A 26,519-nucleotide genomic window follows, 5' to 3' on the forward strand; every position below is an offset into this window, starting at 1 on the left:
TTACAGACCAGATGCTGATCTGTATATGGATACTTGTTATGGCATTTTGGGCAGAAGCGGAATGGCGTCCGTTCCATCAGCCTTGAAGAGACACGTGGCCGGGCCGACCAGGCCCCGACGGGGGATCGAAAAAAAAACCAAAGGGCCACCGGAGCTCTTCAAAAGTCAGTGTCGATCTGTTATAACTAAACCGATACCGAACGCAAACACTACTGACGATTTTTCCGAGATTCTAACTAACTTTCCGAACCGAAACCCGGAGCGAAAAGGAACACGTCCGAACCCGATAGCGGAAAAAAAACAATCTAAGATGGAGTCTACGCCCATGCGCAATGGAGTCGAAATGGGAGGAGTCCCTCGGTCTCGTGACTCGAAAAGACTTCTTCGAACAAAAACAACTTGTAACACTCCGAGCCCAACACCAGATGGCGGGATGTGCACAGCATGTGTATCTGCAGCTACACATGCCATCGAACATATATACATATACATATATATATACATATACATATACATATACATATATATATATATATATATATATATATATATATAAAAAAGTGAGCTTCTCCGGGGAGGCGGGTGGGTCGCATGTGAAACTATGAAAGATTCCAATACTGGAGAACTACAGTTACAGGTAAGTAACTAATTTTCTTCCTCCAGTATTGGAATTTTAAAAAACCGTTTGATTAATCTAGAGGAATACAGCGAAGGTGATGAGTCTGAACGTCTGTAGGAAGCTACTGCTGCCAGATGCACCTTTACGGAGGAATGCGCAAGGCCTGATTGCGCTAAATGTAATAAATAAGGCAATATTTGCTCCGGTGGTGAGGACAGCGGATCAATTTGCTGCTGGTGACACCAGAAACAAAATCTTTTCCATTTGCAAGAGTAAGCCTTATTAGTGCTATCTGCTCTAACCCTGGACAAAATGTCCCTAAATTCCTGTGGAATATTCAGATGTGCAAATTCCCTGTGCTCAGGAGCCATGCTGACAATCGCATCGACTGAGGATCCGGGTGCGATATTGGTCCTTTGTTCATAGTCAGTAAGTATAGAGATGGTTTCAGCGGAATGCGAGGCTTTATTGATAGATGAAGAAGCTCTGCAAACCAGTGTTGGCGAGGCCAGTACGGAGCTATTAATATCAGGGTGCATGGCTCTGCCTTCATCTTTGTGAGGACTCTTGGGATCAATGGAATTGGAGGAAAGGCGTAAGCAAAGATGCCTGACCAAGCTATGGAGAATGCATTTCCCCATGATCCCTTTTGGTGATGCCAACTTGCGAAGTACTTGCATTTGGTGTTCCACTTGCTGGCAAAAAGGTTGATTGTTGGCGTTCCCCACTGGGAAAAGATGTAATCCACTGTGGACTGGTCCAGTTCACATTCGTGGCAGCTCGATCTTGGTCTGCTGAGCGAGTCCGCTATCTTGTTCTCTATCCCTGGCAGATGCACCGCTGTGAGCCTGATGCCTTTTTGCGAGGAGCAATTCCAAATTTTTTGAGCTTCCCTGGAGAGGGTGAGATCTCGTGGCTCCTTGTTTGTTGAGGTAATGCATCGTAATGGTCTGTTATTATTACTACCTCTGATCCCGCTATCTTCGGAAAAAAAGCCTGCAAAGCGAGATAAACTGCTCTGAGCTCTAGCAGATTGATGTGCATTGCCCTTAACTCTAATGGCCACTTGCCACTTACTCGAAGATCTTGCAAAACGGATCCCCAGCCCTCCAGAGAGGCGTCTGTGGTGATAGTCCACGTAGGTGGACGATGTAGAAAGGAAAGGCCGACAGACAGCTGATGCTTTTGAGACCACCATGCCAGAGCTTCAACTATTGCTGGGGTTATGCTTATCCGATCTTTGAAGCGTCCCGAAATCTTGAGCCATGGAAGGTTGAGCGGCTCCTGTAGCGGTCGCATTTTCAGTCAGCAGGGAGGAACCAGAGGTATGCATGATGACATCATGCCCAACAAAGATTTGAAAAGGAGAACTGAAACGCAGTTTCTTCCCTGTATCGACTTTGCTAGAGTCAGTACCTTCTGTTGTCTCTCTACTGTGGGACACGCCATGGTGGATTGAGTGTCCAGGTTTGCTCCTAAAAAGGTGATACTGCATGATGGTAGAGGTTTGGACTTCTCCCAGTTGGTGAGGCCTAAACTGTTGATTAAGGAAACGCACTTTCTTGTTGATCTGCACGCTCCTGGGTAGGTGTTTGCTTTTATCAGCCAATCATCAAGATATGGGAATATCTGGTGTTTTTCCATCCTGAGGAAGGCTGCGATTGGCGCTAGGCATTTGGTAAATATCCTGGGAGCTGACTTTAGGCCAAAAGTGAGGACACAAAATAAAAAATGGCTTCCGGCTACCATGAATCTCAGGTACTGTCTGTGGGTTGGGTGGATGGGAATGTGAAAATATGCGTTCTTTAGGTCTAGTGTAGACATGAAATCTCCCTGATTCAGTCGCAGAAGGACATCCTGAAGTCATATCATGCGGAACAACTGTTTTTTCAAGTAGAAGTTTAATTCTCTGAGGTCGAGGATCGGCCTCCAGTCCTTCCACTTCCTGCGAATGAGAGAACCTGGAATAAAACCCCTTTCCTTGCTGTGACAGAGGTACTTTCTCTATAGCTCCCTTGAGGAGCATCTTGTTGATCACCCTCTTGAGCTGTTCTGGATACCTTGATGGAGTCCTACGAGGAGGATTGGAGTTTGTCCAACTACCTCCCTCCAAAGTGTGGCATTGTTTCACTAATTGGAGGACCCACTTGTCTGATGTGATGACTTTCCATTGCCTGAGAAACAGGGATATCTTTCTGCCTAAAACCAGAGGAGGAGGGTTGGATGTAGCCGTAGCCTTGGATGTATCAGGCTCCAGGAGCCGAGTCCTTAGCAGGGCGAGTCGAGTCTCCCCTAGAGCCAAATCTACCATAAGCTGCTTGTGGTGGTTGTCTTTGCGGGTAGTATTGACGGAACGGCTGAGAGGAGGAAGGATAAGCTGAGTATCTATATTGCCGATAGCCTCCCCTATACGAAGGCAGTCCACGTCCACTAGCTCGAAAGGAAGGCTTCCGAAATTGGAGAGTCCCTAACGATCTCACTGTATCCGTGTCGGATTTGATAGATTGTAAAGCTTCATCAATATGTTTACCAAATAATGCTTAGCCATCGAAAGGTAGGTCTAAAATCTTATTCTGTACCTCAGGCCGGAATGATGTATCCTTTAGCCAGCCTTGCCTCCTAAGTACAGCACCTGTGAGCTGACGAAATGCAGTCGTGGCTATGTCCATTGCACAGTCTACGAGTTCCGCTGACATGCGCGGACCTTCCTGCAACGTCTTCCTCGCCTCTGATCTTCCATCATCCGGCAACTGGTCATTATGCGGGGCGATGTCTGCTCATAGCTGTCTGTCACATCTGGCTAACACCGCCAGGGAGTAAGCCGCTCTTATCACTAGGCTAGCCATTGACGAGAACCTCTTTCCAATATTGTCTAGCCATCTACCATCTTTGTCTGGAGGTGCAGAAATCGGAGCAGAAGGATTCTTGGACTTCCTTTGTGAGCCACCAGTGAGTCCGGATGAGGATGACCAATTAGACATGCTGGGGCATCCTCTGGTGCCTTGTATTTTTTGTCTAGTCAGGGTAGCACTGCTGTGACAGCAGCAAGGTTGTGCATCACGTTTAACCCTTCTTCCCATAAGTAGTTGACCAATGGAATAGAGGGCACAGATTTTTGGAACGGCTCTTTAAAATCATATTAGAAGGAATCTGTTTGCTTGGATGGCATTGGCAGAGCGAAACGTTTAGCCGCTCTCTCCTGAAGATTATGAAATCCCCCGATGTCGTCTGGAGGGGAATCACCTTTGACTTGGAAGGAGAAGGAGGAGCAGGAATAATGTATTCATCCCACTCCGAGTGAGTGTCCAGGAGCTCCCCTTTTTCCTGATCCCCTTCCGACATATCAGTGTCCTGAGGTAAAGTCATATCAGGCGTGGCCACATTGGCTAGTGGCAAAGAGGTCGGCCTCTGACATGAAGTGGTAACCCCGGAGACGGGCGACGGAGGAGGTTGCTCCTCGAGGAGGAAAGCGCCTACTGTAATCCGCCAGCAATGCTCAGAGGTCAGATAGCAAAGAGGATGGTATGTATTCCCCTTCCTGATATTGATGACCTCCTCCATAGTAATGAGGGTCATAAGTTTCACCAAATTCATCTTCATCCTCCTGATATTTGACATTTAATGGAGAGGGGCTATGGGCTGTTCCAAATGGACCCTCGTCGTCTGACTCTTCATCCCCCTCTAACAAGTGTACTGCTATGAGAGGGGTCACCTTACTAGGTGAGGTGTGCTTTGGGCTAAGTCTTTTTTTTTTTTATGTTGATTTTCCCTCGTCAATGGCGCACATATAGCCTTCATTGACTACAAACGCATTGAGATCTTGATAGTTGACAGCCTTACCGAAGAGTCTGCCTTCGCCGATGGTAAAGCAGATACCGTTGTTACCGAAGTCGACGATGATGAGGGGTAGATCCTCGTCGACCATGACGTCGACGCTGCTCTTGTCGACGGTGGGGCACTTGTCGACGATGTCGTCACAACTGCCATCGACGGTGGAACAGTGGAAGTCATCATTGACGGTGAAAAAGCACTCACTAACGGTCTCGTCAATGATGAGTCCATCGTCGACGGTACATTCTTAGCTGCAGAAGTAGATGAGGGCCTTTTGAAAGGCACAGATGGTGGTACAGAGGATGACTTCTTATGCCTTTCTGAGTTACTTGCATGACCTCTCTCCCCTTTCTTGGAAGATTTATGAGGTGAAGTAGAGGGGCTGCAGCCTTTGTAAGACCCTGAGGCCGTCTTTTTGTGGGCTTTTCTTGATTGTTGGGAAGGAGATCTTGTGTCTGATCTCGCCCTTTTTTATCACTTTTTGGATATTGAGGAGTCATCGCTATCAGAATCCGAGACTGGATTATCTCTGTACTTAAGTTTCTGCAGCCAAATCAATAATCTGCCTTCTCTATCCTTAAGAGTCTTAGAGGGAAAAAGTACGACAAACCTTACAATCCTTGGCTGAGTGGTCTGGATAGAGGCAGTATACGCAATCCTGATAAGGGTCTTCAGAATGTAGTCTTTTCTTACCACAGGTTTTGCAATTTCTGAATAAACCCTTCTTCTCCTTGTCAGACATGTTGTAGGTGTTAACCCCAATCAGTCAAAACAACTTTTAGCAGAGAAAAAATAGCTTAAAGCTAATCTAAAGGTGTGAAGAAAGGGCAAAGCTCTGAGGAACCACCCTAGCACGACGTGTGATAGAAAATCTGAGGTGTTGGAGCTTCTCTCAGGAGGATTCTAAAGGGTGGTGTCGTCTGATTGGTGGATGCTCAAGTTTGGTCCTTTTTCTTAAAATGACTCTGACTGTTAAATTAAAGAGGCCTGGGGCCCTTGTGTTAATATATTTCAACACTAATTATATAAGTGTACCGGGGGCTCCCATCTCGATGACGGGGAATGATTCAAGCATGTGAATCTATGAAAGATTCCAATACTGGATTAAGTAGACTTTCAAGCATAAATACTTTGAAGTTCCAAAAATAGACAGTGCTATTTTCAAAGTTCTCTCAATATTATCCTATGAAGGAAAAACAAGGTTCAGGAAACACAGGGTTAGCAACGACTTACAAAGTCAATCTCAGGGAGTTGAGGTAAGTACTGGGCACTGATCAGAACCACACCAACAGGTCACACCGGGTGTCACTGGGGCGGTGGGTTGCAGAGGTGAAGTAAGGCGTTGGGTGTCCAATGGTTTCCTATGGGAGACTGAACCTGTGACAAACGGGCTGCAGGCTCTGGCTGGAAAGCCAACCGAGGAAACAAACAAGTAGGCAGTAGACTTGGAGTGCTCTACGACGTAGGTGCCCCTTTGGTCCTCTTCTCCTATGCCCAGAGGCGACGGATGAAGGGGTGTCTTTTGGTGATGGGTTTTCTCATCCGGGAACACTCATGGTCAGGTGGTCCTGTGAGTTGAGGTGGCAAGCGTTGTGGGGGAGTCAGTCACGGGTGGACTTGAGATCTCAGGAGCTGGGGGATGTCGTTGGCACTAGTGACCTACATCAGCTGGGGTCAGGGGTCACGGGTGCAGTGTTTGCTGTGGGTGTCTGGTTTTCTCTCACTACCAGGCTCTGGAAGAGAGGGCCTGCATACAGGAGCTACATGCGAATTGGATGAGGTCAGGAGGGTTGACACTCCAGTGGACCGAGTCAGGACAGATGGGGAGCCCTGATGGCACAGGTGGAGGGCTCCTTACCGGGTCGAGTTTGTCAAATGCAAAGGTCACTTCAGGTGTCTGGTCACCAGGCTGCAGTGTCCTTGTTCGATACCTTGCTGCTAAGCAGGTCCACTACTTACGGGAGTGAGTCTTTTTAGAAGGCAGACAGGCTTCATGGGTTTCTTGAAGCTGCAGGACGAGTCTTTTTGTGCGTGGGCCGGTAAGGTTAGCAGGCAAGCCGGAAGGGCTGGTACCAGATCAGTTCGTTCTAGCTCTTCTTCTGCAGGGTCGATTCTGCTTTGTCCTTCTTCGTAGGTAGTCAGGATCTGACTTCTAGGGTTCAGGGGTGCCACCTTATTACTCTATTTAGGGGCGTTAGAAGGAGTGCCAGAAGGCATCCAATGTGCTGACCACCTTTAGGGTGACTAGACCCTTCTTATGACCACTTCCCCTGGTGGTTGGTGGGTGGGTGGGTGGTTAATATATGCCCCCAGCATAAGGGGTGACTTACACCTGACATGTGCAGCGATAGGGGACCTGGCACACAGGGGTGTGTGACAGGTTGTCTTTTCCATTTAGCCTGCACCAACACATGCAGTCTGCAATGGAAGCACTGTGTGGGTTAGATGAGGTGTCGTCCCTGCACCAACATATGCAGTCTTTAATGGCAGCACTGTGTAGGTTAGGTGAGGGGTCCCTGCTGGTGGTACAATTGGTGCTGCAGGTGCTGGGTGGGGTCATCTCCACTATCTGGAGAGACCTGGGTCGCATTTACAAGGCAGCAAGGACTTTGAAGGGCCCCACCCTGGAACCTCCATCCTGCTCTGGACGAAGTGTTATCACCAGCAGGTCTTTGTTCTGGGCCTCCGCGAGCACTGGCCCTCACCTCTGGGTGTCAAAACTTGGTCTAGGGTGGCTCACCAGCTTGGACTACTCAGTGAACACACCAGTAGGTGGGTAGGTTTTCAAGGGGCACCTCTAAGGTGACCTCTGTGGGCATGTATTAAGAAATCCATCTCTGGGGTCACTTAGGTTTATTATTCTGAAATGTTCAATACCAAACATCCCAGGATTTAGACAAGCCATCATGTAGCTGGGAAACTCATAATGACCAGTGTCCAGCACATGCATTTAAAATTGCTTTCCTGTACACTTACTATGTCTCAGAACAAACAGACATAGAAGGGGCATATCTGCTCATGCACATTTGCCCTCACATGTCTGGATGCACTCAGCTTCAGGGGTGACTTACACCTGGCACGCGCAATGATAGGGGACCTGGCACACAGGGGTGTGTGACAGGTTGTCTTTTCCATTTAGCCTGCACCAACACATGCAGTCTGCAATGGAAGCACTGTCCGGGTTAGATGAGGTGTCCCTGCACCAACATATGCAGTCTGTAATGGCAGCACTGTGTAGGTTAGGTGAGGGGTCCCTGCTGGTGGTACAATTGGTGCTGCAGGTGCTGGGTGGGGGGGGGGGGGGGTCATCTCCACTATCTGGAGAGACCTGGGTCGCATTTAAAAGGCAGCAAGGACTTTGAAGGGCCCCACCCTGGAACCTCCATCCTGCTCTGGACGAAGTGTTATCACCAGCAGGTCTTTGTTCTGGGCCTCCGCGAGCACTGGCCCTCACCTCTGGGTGTCAAAACTTGGTCTAGGGTGGCTCACCAGCTTGGACTACTCAGTGAACACACCAGTAGGTGGGTAGGTTTTCAAGGGGCACCTCTAAGGTGACATCTGTGGGCATGTATTAAGAAATCCATCTCTGGGGTCACTTAGGTTTATTATTCTGAAATGTTCAATACCAAACATCTCAGGATTTAGACAAGCCATCATGTAGCTGGGAAACTCATAATGACCAGTGTCCAGCACATGCATTCAAAATTGCTTTCCTATACACTTACTATGTCTCAGAACAAACAGACATAGAAGGGGCATATCTGCTCATGCACATTTGCCCTCACATGTCTGGATGCACCCAGCTTCAGGGGTGACTTACACCTGGCACGAGCAATGATAGGGGACCTGGCACACCGGGGTGTGTGACAGGTTGTCTTTTCCATTTAGCCTGCACCAACAGGTGCAGTCTGCAATGGTAGCACTGTGTAGGTTAGATGAGGGGTACCTGCTGATGGTACAATTGGTGCTGCAGTCCTCAGAGACTTTCCTTAGTACCCGAGGCCCTACGTATAGGGGTACCATCTAGTGGGGACTTGAAATGGTAGGTTAAGAGTTTGCCAATTGTGCAAAACAACTGTGCAGTTTTGGGGAAATAGATCTGGCACTGAGGATCTGCTTAGCAGGGACCAAGTGCACAAACAGTCGAAGCCACATCAGAAATCAGGCACGAAGTAGGGGCTAACCATAACAAAAAGGGTTCTTTCCTACACACACTGATCAAAATGTTTAACAAAAGTGCAGAAAAAATCCAGTCAAAAAATACTGAGGGGGCTTAATCTGGATCCGAGCTGCTGGAACAGAAAAGAAGGATCTAAGGTCAGCGAGCAGAGGAGTCTTTATAAGTATAGTGCAAGTCACTTCCAGCACAGACGACGCCAGCGGAGCTCATCTCACCACCTACCAGGCATGCAAAGTAGACTGCTCAGAAGAAAAGAAAAAAAATTCAGACTGATGCCTGGAAAATATTCTAAGGTAAGCAATCTGCAGCTAAAAGTATCTAACAAACAGTACAGTTAAGATTCTAACGGAGGAATCAAAGTGAACATGTATTACGAACCTACAAAGAAATCAAGTGTAGGATTTGCTGAAGAACTGTAGGACCACCAGTGAAGAACTTGGATCCCACAAAAACCACAAGAGTTAATCTCGACCACTGGCAATTGCTTGGAGTTGCATCCCAATCCATCATTGTTCACCCACCATGCCACCTCAGTTTGGACCCAGCAATAAGCAAATCCGTCTCAACCCTACTCAAACAGGAATAGTCCAGCTTGAACTGCCAAGCTAGGCCCTCAATGAACTAGAATGCAAGCAACTTGGTACCTGTTTCGCCCTTATTATGGGATCCTCAGCCAGGTATAGCTCATTTCCAGTAGCACAGTGCACACAGGGCCAACGTCTGGATGCAGCTTATGGATTAGGATACTTACCTTGTAATCATAGGTTAGTGGCATGTAGTGCTGTTGCTTCACATGCTCTGCATACTTCTGCCATCTAGTGTTGAGTCCTGGTGTGTACAAGTTGTTTTTCTTTGAAGAAGTTGTCAGAGTCACAAGGTTAAGTGTCCCTTCCTCACGGTGATACTACGCATGGGCATCGACTCCAAGGTTAGATTGTTTTCCCGCAGTGAGGTGAGAATGGATTGTGAATATAGTATTAGTAAGAGATGTACATGCATATGAAGTGTAATAAAAATACTGCAACAGCCACGGGTGTCCGGGGAGGTGGGTGGGCACATGTGAATCTACGTGCCACAAACAGATGCTCACAGAGCAAGCAACATAATCTGTTTGATGGCACGTGTGGCTGTAGATACACATGCTCTGCACAGACTGTAAAGCAGTGCCACCCAAAAAGCGGTGGCCAACCCATGGGTGTTGCAGTTGTTTGAAAAAGAGTACAAGCCACAGCTTGTCGAACATTTGCTTGTTACCATGCGAAAACATCCACACAATAATGATTAATAAATGTGTGCGGATTCGACCATGTGGCTGCTCTGCAGAAGTCAATTATTCGTATATTACCCAAAAATGCCATAAAAGCAACTATTTTACGAGTTGAGCGTGCTCGAGAAGGAATGGGTAGAGTTCTTTTAGTATAGCATGTTTGGATACATTTAATATTCCATCTCAATATACCTGCTTTAGATATATCCTAAGAGTTGTTTAGTTTTACAAAAGTCTTTAGTTCTATCAATATAGTACATTAACACCCTTTTAACATCCAAGGTGTGTAGAGCTCTTTCTGCAACTGAATCAAGTTGAGGAAAGAAAACCGGTAACTCATCCGATTGGTTAAGATGAAAAGTGAAAAACTTTTGGAAGAAATTTCGGGGGGCTACGAAGGACTACCCTATCCTTATGTATTTGGAAAAAAGGATCCTCTAAGGTTAGTGCCTGAAGCTCACTTGCACGTCTTAGTGAAGTGATTGCTATCAAAAACGTTACCTTCGAAGACAAATGAGTGGACAGTTATGTAGAAGTTCAAATGAGGGTACCATAAGTCTGGTGAGTACAATATTAAGATTCCCCATTGGTGCTTGAGGCATCCGAAATGGGATTACTCCCTTAAGGCGTTCCATAAATGCTTTAATGACTGGAATTTTCAATAATGATAAATGTTGTCTGTTTTGTAAATACGATGCTACTGCTGCCAGGTGCAATCATATTGAAGTATATGCTAGCCCACAAATTTGGAAAAAAGAGCAAATAGCAAACAATATTTTGTTTAGTTACATTAAGCAGATCAATGTGATCGTTTTGACAATACATAATAAACCTTTTCCATTTAGCAGCGTAGCATGCTCTGGTTGAAGGTTTACGTGCTTCCTTATGAATGGTCATGCATTATGGCAGTAGGTGTAAGTATCCAAACTATGACCTCAGGAGCCAAACTGCAAGGTTGAGTTTTTTGGGATCCGGGAGCCCGATTTCTCCATGGTTGTGAGTGAGAAAGTCCAGGCGTAGGGGAAGCTTCTCATGTGGAACTACTCAAAGTTTGAGTAGTGTTGTGAACCATGGTTGGCGTGCCCAAGTAGAAGCCACTAGAATAAGGGTGAGAGGACTGTCAGACTCCTCACCTCAAAGGGAAGGTGTGGGAGAGGTGGAAAAGCATATGTAAATATCCCTGACCAACTCATCGATAGAGCATTGCCCTTGGAGTGAGGGTGTGGGAGCCTGGAGACGAAGTTTGGAGATTTTGAGTTGTTTGCTGTTGCGAACAGATCTATCTGTGGAAAGCCCCACCGATGAAAGTATTTTTGTAGGACTTGAGGGTGGATCTCCCATTCGTGGACTTGTTGCCACATCCTGTTGAGTCGATCTGTAAGATAGTTGTCTTTCCCTGGCAAGTGTTCTGCTAATAATTTTGTGTAAGGGTGAATTGCCCAATGCCAGATTGTCTGACCCAGTCGAGACAACTATAGAATGTGCCCCCCTTCCTGTTTCTGCAAATAAAACATGGCTGTTGTATTGTCTGTCTTGACCAGAACCATCCTGCCTCGCAGATTAATCAGAAATGCTTTGAGTGCTAGATGCAAGGCTTTTGGCTCCAAATGTATGTGTAAAGCTTGATGTTTGGTGTCCCACAATCCCTGCATTGAGAGATTGTGTAAAGGAGCACCCCAACCTGTCAGTTATGCGTCAACTGTGAGGGTGATCTGGGGAACAGGGTCTAGAAACAGCCTGCCCTTTTGTCAGATTTTGTGTGTTCCACCATTGCAAAGAAAAGGAGTGTGGCTGTCTACCAACACTAGATCTTGAAATCGACCCTGTGCTTGAGACCACCGAGTCGCCAGACACTCCTGCAGCGGATGCAGATGTAGGCATGCATATGACACTATTGCAATACAAGAAGCCATCATCCGTAGAATTCTCAGAACTGTTTGTACTGGAATGTACTGATTCGGGGGTACTTGACTCAGAGTTGTTATATTCTGAATCCTGGTTGGGTAGGCCAACCCAAAGTGAGTGTTTAGAACAGCTCCTAGATAGGGCTCTATCTGGAATGGTTAGAGGTGGGATTTATGTATGTTGATGGTAAACCCTAACTAGTGAAGGAGATTAATGGTTGTCTGTCTATGCAGACGACATTGGTGAAGTGAGCTGGACTTGATAAGCCATTTGTCCAAATATGGGAAGAAATGCATTTTTTGTCTACATAGATGCACTGCGACTACTGCGAGGCATTTTGTGAAGAAACGAGGTGCAGTTGTTACTCAGAATGGGAGTACCTTTAACTGGTATTGCCTGCCTTGTATGATAAATCTGAGGTATTTTGTGCTGGATATATTGGGAGGTGGAAATAAGCATCCTTTAAATCTAGATCAGAAATAAAGTGTCCTTGTTGTAATAGTGGTATTATATCTTGTAGAGTAACCATATGAAAGTGTTCTGACAGGATGTAACAATTTAATGGTCTGAGATCTAAAATTGGCTGAAGTGAGCCATCCTTTTTCGGAATGAGTAAGTACAGATAATATACTCCTGTTCTTTTTTGATGATTGGGAACTAACTATTGCTCCTTTCTAAAGGAGAGCCTGTACTTCTTGGTTTAACAGTTGTAAATGTTTTAGAGAGAGTTTGTGCTTTCTGGGTGGTATGTTTGGTGGTGTGGTGATGAGCTCGACAACAACCATGTTGGATAATATCTGACACCCACTGGTCTGTTATGCTTTGCCAGTAGGGGAAAAATTGTTGTAGACGTCCCCAGACAGGTGGTGTGTGATTGGGAGGTATGAGAAGAGTCACTGCTTAGAGGTGGAAGGGGTGGCACATGGGGAGGTAACTCTTCCTCGACCCTTGGGATTGTTTCCCCTATATGATCCTTTGTAAAAACCTCTAGAAGGGGGTGGTAAGTGTTGTTGCCTGAAAGAGATTGAGGATTCTGATATTATTTGCCTACTGCCTTGTTTGAAGACAGGTTTGCGAAAAAGCCTTGGCTGCTGGGAGTTTCAAGGGTCCCCATAGACTTTGCAACATCGTCTTTTTTTCTAGTGCTTGGTCCACCTTTGGAACAAAAAGATGTTCCTGATCAAAAGGGGAGTCGAGAAGTGTTTGTTGCACCTCAGGTTTAAACCCTGATATATGCAACCATGCATGTCGTCATCCTAAAAAACTGGTGTTAATCCCTCTGGCAGCTGTATCTGCCACATCAATAGCACAACTTATAGTTATTAGCTATTAATTTGCCCTCCTGTACAAGTTGTTGTCCTTTCTTTTTAAACGCTTCAGGGAGATGTTGAATAAGATAGTCCATCTCATCCCAGTGGGCTCTATCATATCTTGCCAACAGTCCTTGTGTGTTGGCAATTCCCGAGTGGTTGGCTGTTTGAGCTCCTACACTTTTGCCCAATGCATCAATATGCTTAGACTCCTTGCCTGGAGGTAGGGCAGTCCCAGATGTTTGAGAATTGAATTTGCTCATTTACAAGCATTGGAACAACCCTAGGTGTAACTACTGGAGCGTGGACAGGGTCTTTAAAAATGTCACCCGCATGCTGTGTCGTACACTTTACATGGGCAGGTATTGAGATGCCCTATTGGTGGAAGAAAGGGTTTCAAATAAGAAGTCATCTTCTACAGGGTCCTTATGTAATGGTACCTGGTGATATGCATCCGCCCTAGCTACCAACTCATTGAAGGATGGGGTGTCATCTGGTGGAGATGGTTACGCTAGGTACAAATCTGGATCTGGATCCACTGGTGGGGTAAATGTCATATGTGTCCCAAGGGTCTGATGGCGGTTGCCGTGTGCCTTCATCCCTCCCCTGAGCTTCTATACAAGATTGTGGCGATCCTAAACGAGTTCCTTCTATTAAAACCTCAGCTTCTGAGTGTGAGTGGTGTGGTGAAGGATGCAGCGGAGAGGGTGATAAAGGTGGAGGTATTGTTCTGGTGGCAATGTCCTTTTTCTTATGAGGAGGTGGCTGTATATCAATAACCTCCTAAAATGAGGTCTGGCGTTTAGAGTGAGATGGTTTCGCAACAACCCGGCAGGTATTTAGTTCAATATGGACAGTCTTTTGTTTTGGATCGAGCTTCTCCGCCATAGTTTGCAAAATAGGCTCTGGCACCAAAACATGTATTTTCGATCTGAATGGTGAAACTTTCGATGTGGAAGAGGGCTTGAGTTTCTGTGCAGAAATGGTTGATGCCGATGTTGTCAGTATTTTAGCTTAGGTTGGGTCAATCCCAAAACATTTGAAGCCAGTTTGTGGGTGGAGTCTTTAGGCTTAACCTTCAGTGCTGAGCCGAAAAGTGGGGCATCCTTGGCAACTGTTCAGTGCCAACTGTGCCTGATGGCAGTAGTAGCCCAGTAGCCTTGTTTTTGGTCGAAGCTGAATGTTTCTTTGGGGGTGTGTAAGAAGTTGGCTCTGTATATACTATCTCAAACTGAGAGATAGTGTGCACAGAGTACAAAGGTTCCCCTTAGAGGTTGATAGTGGCAAAATTAGATAATACTAATGCTCTATTTTGTGGTAGTGTGGTCGAGCAGTAGGCTCATCAGAGGGTAGTGTTAAGCATTTGTTGTACACACACAGGCAATAAATGAGAACACACACACACAATGACTTAACTCCAGGCCAATAGGTTTCTATATAGAAAAATATTCTTAATTCATTTTATAACCACAAGATGAAGAATTTAGGTAAGTACATAAATTGTAAGGTACTTCACACAGGTAAGTATGGAACTCTGAATTAAAACAGTAGTATACACAGTTTTGGCAAAAATGGCAATAAACTATTTTAAAAGTGGACACAGTGCATAAATCAACAGTTCCTGGGGGAGGTCAGTAATAGTTAGTTTCTCGGGTAAGTAAAGCTCTTACAAGTTCAGTCTCCTGGGCATAGGCTGCCTATTGTTGGGGGTTCAAGGAAACCCCAAACACCCAGCACCAGCAACACAGGGCCGGTCAGGTGCAGAGGTCAAAGTAGGGCCCAAACAGCATTGGCGCCTATGGAGAACAGGGGTGCTCCGGTTCCAGTCTGCTAGCAGGTAACTACCTGCGTCCACGGGGAGCAGACCAAGGGGGGTTTTGTAGAGCACTGGGGGGGACAGGGAAGAGGGGACACGCAGGCACACAAAATACACCCTCAGCTGCACAGGGGCATACAGGTGCAGTGTGCAAAGTAGGTGTTGGGTTCTGCGTTTAAAGCAATGGAGGGACCCAGGTTTCACTGACAATGCAGGCAGGGAACAGGGGGGCTTCTCGGGTCATCCGCCGACTGGGCTGGGATGAGGGCTGTCTGCTGGTCACTCCTGCACCGGTGGTTGGCTCCCTTCGGTTGTGGGGGCTGTGGGTGCAGTGCTTTGTCCAGGCATCGGGTTCCTTTGTTACCAGGCAGTCGCGGTCAGGGGGAGCCTCTGGATCCTCTCTGCAAGCGTTGCTGTGGGGGTGCAGGGAGGTTGACACAGGGTGTCCACATCGTTGAGTCGCCTGGGGGTCCTCGCTACGATGTTTGTTCTCCTTAACTCGAGCCGGGCGTCAGGTGCAGAGTGTGAAGACTCACGCTTCCGGAGTGAGGCTGGAGTCTTCTTTAAAGATGGTTTCTTGGTTGTAGCTTTGGACAGAGCCACTGTCCTCTGGAGTTTCTTGGTCCTTTAGGAAAAGGTCAGTCCTCTGAGTCCTCAGTGGTCGCTGGTCCTGCAGGATCTGTTGCTGTGCAGATTCTTTGAGTCTGGAGACAGGCCAGTAGGGCTGGGGCCAAGTCAGTTGTCGTCTCCGTCGTCTCTGCGGGGCTTTCAGGTCAGCAGTCCTTGTTGTAGGTTGCAGTAATCTGATTTCCTGGGTTCAGGGTCGCCCCTAAATACTCAATTTAGGGTATGTTTAGGTCTGGGGGGCAGTAGCCAATGGCTACCGTCCTGGAGGGTGGCTACACCCTCTTTGTGCCTTCTCCCTGTGGGGAGGGGGGCACATCCCTAATCCTATTGAGGGAATCCTCCAAAACAAGATGGAGGATTTCTTAAGGCAGGGGTCACCTCAGCTCAGGACACCTTAGTGGCTGTGCTCACTGGTGGGTGACTCCTCCTTGTTTTTCTCATTATCTCCTCTGGACTTGCCGCCAAAAGTGGGGGCTGTGTCCAGAGGGGCGGGCATCTCTACTAGCTGGAGTGCCCTGGGGCGCTATAACACCAGGCCTGAGCCTTTGAGGCTCACCGCCAGGTGTTACAGTCCCTGCAGGGGGAGGTGAGAAGCACCTCCACCCAGCACAGGCTTTATTCCTGGCCAGAGTGACAAAGGCACTCACCCCATGTGGCCAGAAACCAATCTGCATGTGGCAGGCTGGCAGAAACTGGTCAGCCTAACACTTGGAATCGGACTGGTATACAGAGGGCATCTCTAAGGTGCCCTCTCTGTGTGCATTTTTCAATAAGTCCCACACTGGCATCAGTGTGGATTTATTGTGCTGAGAAGTTTGATACCAAACTTCCCAGATTTCAGTGTAGCCATTATAGAACTGTGGAGTTCATACTTAACAGACTCCAAGACCATATACTCTTTATGGCGACCCAGCACTTACAATGTCTAAGATTTGGCTTAGACACTGTAAGGGCATAGTGCTCATGAAACTATGCCTTCGTCTGTGGTATAGTGCACCCTGCCTTAGGGCTGTAATGCCTGCTAGAGGGGTGACTTACCTATGCCACAGGCAGTGGGTTGTGGGCATGGCACTCTGAGGGGACTGCCATGTCGACTTTTTTTCACCCCACCAGCACACACAAGCTGTGAGGCAGTGTGCATGTGCTGAGTGAGGGGTCCCCAGGGTGGCATAATACATGCTGCAACCCTTAGAGACCTTCCCTGGCCACAGGGCGCCCTTGGTACCAGAGGTACCATTTATAAGGGACTTATCTGTGTGCCAGGGCTGTGCCAATTGTGGGAACAAAGGTACAGTTTAGGGAAAGAACACTGGTGCTGGGGCCTGGTTAACAGGGTCCCAGCACACTTTCAATCATAACTGGCATCAACAAAAGGCAAAAAGTTAGGGGGTAACCATGCCATAAGAGGCATTTTCCTACAATCCTGGACTGCCTTTGGGTGCATGATGACACATTCTTCACACAACTTGGGAGTCGTGAAGGAGCCCAAACACCAGAAGCAAGTTTGTCACCAACCTTGGTTTCTGACAGACAGTATGGTTTGAACCCTGTAGTCTTCGGTGGGAACATTGTTCTCTTGCACACTGGAAAGAATATTGAAAGAATAGCGCTCAGTATCCGCATACAAAGGCTTTCTATAGGGACTAAGCTGCCTCACGTCTCTGGTGGTATGAGGCAAAAGCAGAGCCGCACAGGGCCACCTTGTGGTGCACAAAAGTAATGCTATGAAAACGTTCTGATCCACGCTGACGCCTAGAGAATATTTGAAATTTGAGTAATCTGCGGTGTGAAGTATCCATCAAAATCCAATAGTTGCTAAATCTATGCTAGAGAGCAAACTGATAAGCAGATCCATTTAGAAATTGAATCTTCAGTTACATGACTTACCGTGTGGCCCTCTAGTTCAGCAATTTTTTCAGGCGTTTCAAACCCAAAGTAATACATTCTGATAATCTGATCTGTGCTGCCTGTTGCCAAAAACATACCACCTAAAAACAAGAATATAAAGTTAACATTTATATATATGTGATCAGTGTTTCACAGAGAGACTCTTAATGTCCAGTAAAGGTCACAATGACTATCAGCAGCAATATTTAATTTGTGCATGATTATTATAAATAATCAAGTGACAATGTTTTGGGGTCAAAGGAAACCAACGCACTCATAATACCTTAACAGTATCCATGCACTACCTTCAAAAGGGTTGGTGGAAGGTTAACCTTCTACAGAACCTTTCGTCAGGATAACCAACTCACTAACAGTACTGAATGACCAATGGATACAGGAATATACCACACAGGACAGTAAATTACCTGGATTAGAACACATGCGTAACATGTACGACACAACCTACAAATGTTGAAAAATTGGAAAAACAGTTCTTCCCTTTCACGCCATTTCCCTCCACCTTTACAGCATCTCCTCTGGGTAAAGTTTAACCAGCAAAAACCAGGTCAAGTAAGAGAGCAACAGGCAAAATGGTATGTAAAACGGTGTACGCAAAAATTGTTTAACCTTCCTTAAAGAGGAATCCAGTGCATAGCTGCCAAGTTACCCAGGTCCAAGCGTGATATGCAGCTCCAGTCCAGGTTTTTCCTCTGAATTCTGAGACTTGCAGACCTTTTTTTATAATGGAATAAACTAAAAAACACAGAATTAAAAGAAAAACAACTGGACTACAGCAGCAAATCAAGCATTGACCAGGCAAACTTGGCAATGCTACCAGTGGTACATCTTCATAAGCTCTTATTTACAAGATGGTGTATGTTGACGTTTAGTTTTGTGCATTATTGTGGAGGAGTGAAACAAAAGAAAGTCATAATTTCCGATTTTATAGGATATAATTTGCATTGCTTCTCAGAGTATCCTTCTATATTTATACCTCAAATGTAATGTTTCTATCAAGAACTTGCATCAACACTGTGGCAATGTCTATGATTTACTGCATGCCCCGCGACATTTACACCCATGAATTGTGAATGGCTGCTTTATTATGCATAACTAGTAGAGATCTGTTAAATCTCTAGTTTAGTAAGCGTCACTCTTGTCCGTGCGAGAAACAACCATAGCGTCAATAGACCGGCTGCGCTGTTATGATTATAAGGCATTTTTGGCACGAACACACACAGAGGGTGACCGTGCGAGTTCCTTGTTGGCATGGCTGGCGAACCCAGCAAAGAGAGGCTCAGTAATAGTAGAACTCATACAACCCGGAGGAACTTGTATTGGTTCCCAATCGGCTATTAACGATGAATTCAGTAAATACTACGCAGACTTATACACTAGCAAGGTACATCCATCAGATGAGGAAATACAAGCCTTTCTGCGCCATCTACCACTTCCTACGGTACCAGCCCAAGACGCAACTGCAGTGGGTGCACCGATTACTATGACAGAGGTGAAAGATGCCATAACTTCTATGGCATGCAATAAAACACCTGGCCCAGACGGGTCCCCAACAGAATTTTGTTTGAGTTACTTATCCAAGCTGGGGCCTAGAAAGGCTGCGGTCTTTGAGGAGGCGGTTGAATGACAGACCCTGCCAATGTCTGCACGGGAAGCCCTGATCATACCATTGTTGAAACCTGGGAAAGCTCAGATGGATGTGGCTTCGTACCGCCCACCATCGATGCTTGCAGTAGATTATAAAATCCTGAGTAAAATATTAGCGCTCCGCCTCATGCGTTACATGCCTTACCTAGTACATTCAGACCAGGCTGGATTTATTGCAGGACGCCAAACGGCACTGACTATATGAAGCCTCCTTGATTTAACACCTGGCGATGGATATGACCAAAGAGAAGTGGTAATCTTTGCCACTGATTTCGGAAAAGCTTTTGATAGTCTGGAATGGCGCTATTTATATGAAGTTCTTCACAAGTTTGGGCTAGGGAATCGCTTTATAGCCTGGATGAGACTGTTGTACAGTAGCCCATCGGCTAGAGTCCATACAGGCAATACTATCTCTGAAAGTTACGCGTTTGCTAGGGGAACTAGGCAGGGTTGCCCTCTCTCCCCTCTGCTCTTTGCATTAGCAATAGAGCCATTGGCTTGCATAGCCAGAGAGGGTAGAGCTTATAGAGGTATCACACTGGCGGGCCAGACTCATCATATAGCATTGTATACAGATGACCTCCTACTCTTTTTGAAGAATACAGAAAGTGATCTGCGGGGGGGCTCAGACGGTGCTAAAAGAATTTGGTGCCTTGTCTGGGCTGAGGGTCAACTGGCAGAAATCCAGCCTATTCCCAACTATGGAGGGAAGGAAACCTTCCCCTCCCCCCCAGACATAGGGGAATTACAGTGAGAACCTAGATACCTGACATATTTAGGGGTCCATGTCTACCACGGTGTCCAGAACTTGTTTGATGGGAATGTGCAGCGGGCTCTGAGGGGCATTAGGGGCTCCATGGGGTTCTGGGCTAACCTGTCAATTTCAGTTGCGGGCAGGGAGGCGCTCTTGAAGATGATAGCCCTCCCCAGACTGCTATATCTTTTTTACGACCTTACCAGTGTGGATCCCGGCGTGTTTCTTTAAAGATCTGAATTCTATGATCACAGGATTTATATGGGGAACAGGTAGACGAAGACTGGCACTCGCGGTGCTACAACGTTCTCTCGAGGAAGGTGGACTGGCCGTTCCAGACTTTGAAGCTTATTACCTGGCAGGTCAACTACAATGGTTGACCAGATGGATGGCGAGCCGTGTGACGCCCGGACATGAAGTGCTACCTTTCACCCCTTAACTACCCACATTGGCCAGGGTCATCTTGGGTCTTGGCCTCCCAGCGACCTCTAGACCTCAGGCATTGGAGGTAATCCATAAATGCTGGAGACGTCACCATCATAGGCTAGGGTGTCCCATGCCTTATGCTCCTGAGACAATGATGCGATGCTTGTTAACGCTACTGCATAGGCGATAGGGGTTTGAAGCCTGCACCCAGCCACCCCTGTGCCGCCAAGGGTGTGTGTTTGGTGCTGACTTGTGCCCCCCACACCCCAGTGCCTACTGTCCAAAGTCGTGCATACTTACCTTCTTGCAGATCGGTTTTAACTTAGACCTCTGCACCTGGTCAGCCCTGTGTTGCTGGTGGTGTAAGTTTGGGGTCATCTTGAACACCAACCAATGGACATCCTAAGACCCGGAGACCAGAACTGTAAGTTGAGTACTTACCTCAAAACTGCACTAACACTACCCCCTCAACCAGAACTGTTCTGAAAATTGCATGGTCATCTTTTGAAAGTGAAAAGTGTTACTTGCCTGTAAACTGTTTTAATTGCCAAATTGCATTTGATACTTATGCTGGATACTTACATGTAAATATAAGTACCTGCACCAAGATCCTTTTGGTTCTAGAAATAATGTAACAAAATATATTTTTGGTATATAAAAACAATTGGCCTGGAGTTAGTCTGAGTGTGTACCTCATTTATTGACGGTGTGTGTGTACAACAAATGTTTTGCACTGTCCTCTGATAAGCCTAACTGCTTGACCACACTACCACAAAAAAAGAGTATTAGTATTATTGCTGTTAGCCTCTGTTAAACCTCTGGGGAACCCCTGGACTCTGTGCACACTAAATCTCATTTTGATATAGTATATACAGAGCCAGCTTCCTGCAGTCATTTTATTATTTTAAGAGCATGGTTTCACAGAATGAAAACAAGTGAAAGAGTATCTTTCTACTAATTGTTTATTCGAAAATATTCAACATTCGCCTCAATGTTATGCAAGTCATTAACAGTGCGTGAAGGGGACAGTAGGACCAGTGCTTAATTTGTGCTTGTTGTTTCCGGTGCTGAGCACCGGCACTTATTTGTGAGGGCCGGGGCTTATTCTTCTGCCTCAAGCATTTGCTGCGAGCAAAAGACTCATATGGGAAAGACGGAAGGCAAAACTAAAAAGCGTCAAAGGGAGAAAGTAGAAAGTTGCAGGATGAGCTGAAGGGGCAAGGAGTGGCTTTTAATGGACTGAAGAGGCCAGAGGTGGCTTCAGGATTACCACGCCTCAGTATTCAGTGCTGGTAGATTTAATTACAGCAGCCTCGTGTTTAACCCCTTCTGTGCCGAGGACGTAGTGGTTACGTCCTCGGCACAGTGCTGCTGTGCCGAGGACGTAACCACTATGTCCTCGGCACACAGCCCAGAGGGAGCGCTTTTCGCTCCCTCTGTGTGCTTCCCTCCACCCCCCAAAGTCAGGGATGGAAGGGGAAGGGCAATCGTGCGCTGACTTCATTATGGGGATCTCGCCGCACAGGAAGCCATTTGCTTCCTGTGCGGCGAGAAGAGGTGAGTTCCTCTTCCCGGTGGGTGTGGGGTTTGGGCTAAAGAGGCACCGGGGGAAAGGAAAGGCTTTTCCTTTCCCCCGGTGTCTCTTTGAGCATTGCGATCGGGCAGCAGGAATGCCCACTAGACACCAGGGATTTTTTTTTTTTTTATTTGTTTAGTGTTTGTGACTTGCGGGGAGCGGCCCCTTGGGCAAGGGTCACTCCCCTTGTGGGGGCAATTATTGACGGCCATTTCTGCCCCCCTTGGGGGCAGATTGGCCTACTTTTTAGGCAGATCTGCCCCCAAGGGGGGCAGAAAACGCTAGATCACCAGGGATTTTTATATATTTGTTTATTTATGTGGGGGGTGCCCCCTTGGACAAGGGGCGGCCCCCCAAAGGGGGCATAGAACTGTTGGCCTTTTCTGCCCCCCTTGGGGGCAGATCGGACTATTTTGTTTAGGTCCATCTGCCCCCAAGGGGGGCAGAAGCCACTTAGGCACCAGGGATTGTGTGTGTAGTGGATGGGGGGGGGGGGGGGGGAGAGCCTTGGGCAAGGGTCGCCCCCCACTTTGGGGGCACATGTACCCAGGCCATTTCTGCACCCCTTGTAGACAGATCAGCCTATTATTTTTAGGCTGATCTGCCCCCAAGGGGGGCAGAAACCACTAGAACGCCAGTTTTTTAAAAATTTGTTTTGTTTGTGGGGGGGGGGGGGGGGGGGGGGGGTGTCCCATTGGTCACGGGGCGCCCCCCCAAGGGGGGCATTGACCTGTTGGCCATTTCTGCACCCCCTGGGGCAGATGGTCCTATTTTTTTAGGCCCACCTGCCCCCAAGGGGGGCAGAAGCCACTTAGACACCAGGGATAGTGTGTGTGTGTGTGTTAGTGGATGGTGGGGCCTTGGGCAATGGTCGCCCCCCACTTTAGGGGCACATGTACCCAGGCCATTTCTGCACCCCTTGGAGACAGATCAGCCTATTATTTTTAGGCTGATCTGCCCCCAAGGGGGGCAGAAGCCACTTAGGCACCAGGGATAGTGCTGTGTGTGTTTTTTTGATTTTTTTGTTTGAGGGCTGTCCCCTTTGGCAAGGGTCACTCCATGGGGACAAACTACTAAAGGTATTTTCTGGCTTCCTTGGGGCCGACAGGCCTATTTTATTAGTAGGCCCATCTGCCCCTGTGGCAGAATCCACTTAGGCACCAATTTCTAAATGTTTGATGGTGTGGTGTTTGTCAACTGATGAAGTCTTTGCATTTGTGATAAAAAATGTTTTCCTCCTTTTTGTTCTAGTTCAAAGCGTTTGCTTTATTTGCTGTGGCTCCTTGCGGTTTTGGCGGTGGTTGACCTGCAGTTTGCACAGTTGTATGTTTTAGGTAAGTAAAAAACAATTTACTCCAAAGGAGTATTGTTGCCATGCATGAATGACATGTTTGTAGGGGGGTGCACTAAATGCAGGATTGTGTGTGAAATTGTCCTTAGGTTTGTGCACAATTAAATTTGTTTTGTCTTATTTCTAATTTGCCTTTCTTTCTTTCTAGTGGGATATCATTGGTGATTGCTGTGTAGTTGCTGGTGAATCAAGCTTTTTCAGGCAAGTGAGCGGTATAGTTTTTGAGTTTATAACTCTTACTAACAAAGCTACACTTTGTTACTTGTCGTACACAGTGCTGGTTGTTGGTGGTGAATTTGTCCAGTTAATTTTAGCAGGAGAGATCATGGCTAGCCGCAGGATGACCGCTCAGCAGGTGGTTGGTATGCTTTTTGAGTCACAGTCTGATCATGACTATGAGACGGACTCTGCATCTGAGGCAGAGGAGGAAGTCAGAGATTCTGGCAGTGATGTTTCTATTGGAGGGGAATCTTCTGATGATGAAGCCACACTCAGTGCAGATGAAGGGCCTGTTTTAGAGGAGGACATTGATGTGCCAATAGTGCAGCAACCTGGGGCTGAAAGGTTTCCCGTTATAAGACCTGATGTCTGGGTTGCCCCAAACATGGAGCAGCCAGAGATGCCTGCCTTTACTGGTCTCCTGGGGTGTAACGCCAATACAGAGAACTTTTTGCCTATCAATTTCTTTGAGTTATTCATGGATGATATGTTTTTGGAAGAGATTGTTGAGCAGACTAATTTGTATGCGGAGCAGCATTTGAGGGACAACGCTGCTAGACTTAGGCCACACTCTAGAGCTGCCCAGTGGATTCCCACAAATTTGGAGGAGATAAAGTTTTTGGGTTTGACTTTTTTGATGGGGTTGATAAGGAAGCCGTCACTGGCTTCTTATTGGTCTACTAGTCCCTTGATGGCAACAGCTATATTTCCTGCGACCATGAGTCGTAATCGATATTTGCTTCTTCTTAGGATGCTGCATTTTGTTGACAATGCATTAGCCTTGCCACGAGATCACCCAGATTCTGACCGTCTTTTTAAGGTTAGGCCTGTCCTTGATCATTTTGTAGATCGGTTTTCGGAGGTCTATGTTCCAGGCAAAGAGTTAAGTGTGGACGAGTCTTTGGTCCTCTTCAAGGGTCGTTTGGTTTTTAGGCAGTACATTCCTAGCAAAAGGGCACGATATGGAATTAAATTGTATATGCTGTCTGAAAGTAGGACAGGATATGTGTATAGTTTCCGTGTGTACACTGGTAGGGATTCCAATATTGACCCCCCTGGTTGTCCTCCCACTTTTGGAGTTACTGAGAAAATTGTGTGGGATCTTGGTAGACGACTGTTCAACAAAGGTCACCATTTGTATGTAGATAACTTCTACACTGGTGTGCAGTTGTTCAAGGAATTGTTTAGAGTGGACACAGTTGCTTGTGGCACAATCCGTTCTAACCGGAAAGGCTATCCAAGGGAGCTTGTCTGTAGAAAACTTGAGGGGACAGTGCTGTGCCTTGCGGAACGAGGAGCTGCTAGCTTTGAAATTTTCAGACAAGAGGGATGTCTACATGCTAAGTATCATCCATGATGAGAGTACTTCCCCCGTGACTGTTTGGGGCCAGGTTGCTGAAGTGTGCAAACCTGTGTGCATTTTAGATTATAATAAGCACATGGGAGGTTAAGATAGAGTTGACCAGAGGTTGGAACCTTATACTGCTATTCGTAAGTCTTACATTTGGTATAAGAAGTTAGCACTTCACCTCTTCCACTTAGCAACCTTCAATGCTTTTATTGTGTTTAGGGATAGGTCTCCAGAGTCAAAGATGACATTTGTGAAATTTCAGGAGTCAGTGATAGAGAGCCTTATTGTGGTGGAACAGGCCAGAGTTCCTAGAGAAGCAGTGGTGGAGGATGTGGCTAGATTGAAAGATCGCCACTTTGCTGAGCACATTCCTCCCACACCCAAAAAAGACTTTCCAGCTAAGAAATGTAGAGTGTGTTTTCGAAGTGGTATCCGGAGGGAGACTCGAATGTACTGCCCAGATTGTCCTTCAAAGCCTGGGCTGTGTGTCGGTGGTTGTTTTAAGAATTACCACATCCAGAAGAATTTCTGGGAACAACCATGAGTGTAAACTCATGTCTGTTTTGTATTTTCATGTGTTCAGTTTCATGGTTAGCATTTCTGTCATGTTCTTAGTTAGAGCTTTTGTGTTTGTAGTTTTGTAATTCTTTCTACTTAGTTAGGGGTTCCTCTGTTTAAAAAAAAAAAAAAATGATGCCGTTGTGTGTGGAGTGGGGCTTAGCTGAGAGTGTACATATTGACTTGCTGTTGGCTACTGCAACACACTGCCAGCCAAACACCAGTCCACACACTCCCATCAGCTGGTGTGATTGTTGTATCAGGCATGTGGGCGTATGTAAGTGATGGGCCCTTGAGTAGCACTGTCTGTCGATGCGAGTGTTGTAATGTGCTGGGCCCGTGGCTGGCGGTATGAATGGTCTTGTGTGTGTCATGTATGAAAGTTGTGTGAATGGACTGTAAAGAGGTTGGTGCCTTGTCGCGGCTTTACAGCTCACGGGCTGTGAGTCATTGGTTCAGTTTTTTGCCGTTCAGTTATTAACAGTGCATTTCATTTTTGTGAAAGCTCTTGTTAGTAAAATTTGATCCACTGAACCATCACTCACCCTCGTGCCAAATCCAACCAGTATGTGTGGTAAAAATGACAAAACCTGCTCCGCTGTAATCAGGCGTCGCAGCACACCTGTGACACGCTAGGTGCCTCAGGTGGGACCCCGATGATGAAGCATGCCACCAACTTGGTTGGTGGGTGAGGGGTCTTTTTCACATAACCTACGTGAGTTTCTTTTCAAACTTTTAGTGTTTGGCACATCACAGACGTATGTGGACACATCAAAACGATATATTACAAAACTACCTGTGTTTGGGGGGGAGAGGGCACCTATGTTTTTGGTCCTGTGTGCGGCCTTCATCTAGGGAAACCTACCAAACCCAGACATTTTTTTAAACTAGGCACCCCAAGGAGTCCAGGGAGGTGTGGCTTGCGTGGATCCCCCAACATTTTCTTACCCAGACTCCTCTGTAAACCTCAAAATCTGCTTAAAAAAGCATATTTTCCTGACTTTTCTTCGTAGGATCACCACTCCAGCACAAAATTCCTACTCCCCAGTGTTCCCCTCAGTCTCCCAAGTAAAATGACCCCTCACTTATGTGGGTCCCCAAAGCAGAGTCAGTCTAAAGATGTATAAAAGAATATGTCCTTATAAACTCGCTGTGCTATCCCCTCTATCTCTACAAG

At 46.7% G+C, this 26,519-nt stretch overlaps 1 protein-coding gene across 1 annotated transcript in view; it reads right to left on the reverse strand.

The window, feature by feature from the left end:
• BRWD1 (bromodomain and WD repeat domain containing 1) overlaps positions 1-26,519 on the reverse strand; it is a 1,722,898-nt gene that overhangs the window by 1,324,954 nt on the left and 371,425 nt on the right. Inside the window, exon 11 of the mRNA XM_069202575.1 lies at positions 17,443-17,543. Within this exon, the coding sequence (XP_069058676.1) occupies positions 17,443-17,543 (101 nt within the window). The remainder of the gene's footprint in view (positions 1-17,442; positions 17,544-26,519) is intronic.

Source organism: Pleurodeles waltl, chromosome 8 (assembly GCF_031143425.1).
Source record: "Pleurodeles waltl isolate 20211129_DDA chromosome 8, aPleWal1.hap1.20221129, whole genome shotgun sequence".
NCBI lineage: Eukaryota > Metazoa > Chordata > Amphibia > Caudata > Salamandridae > Pleurodeles > Pleurodeles waltl.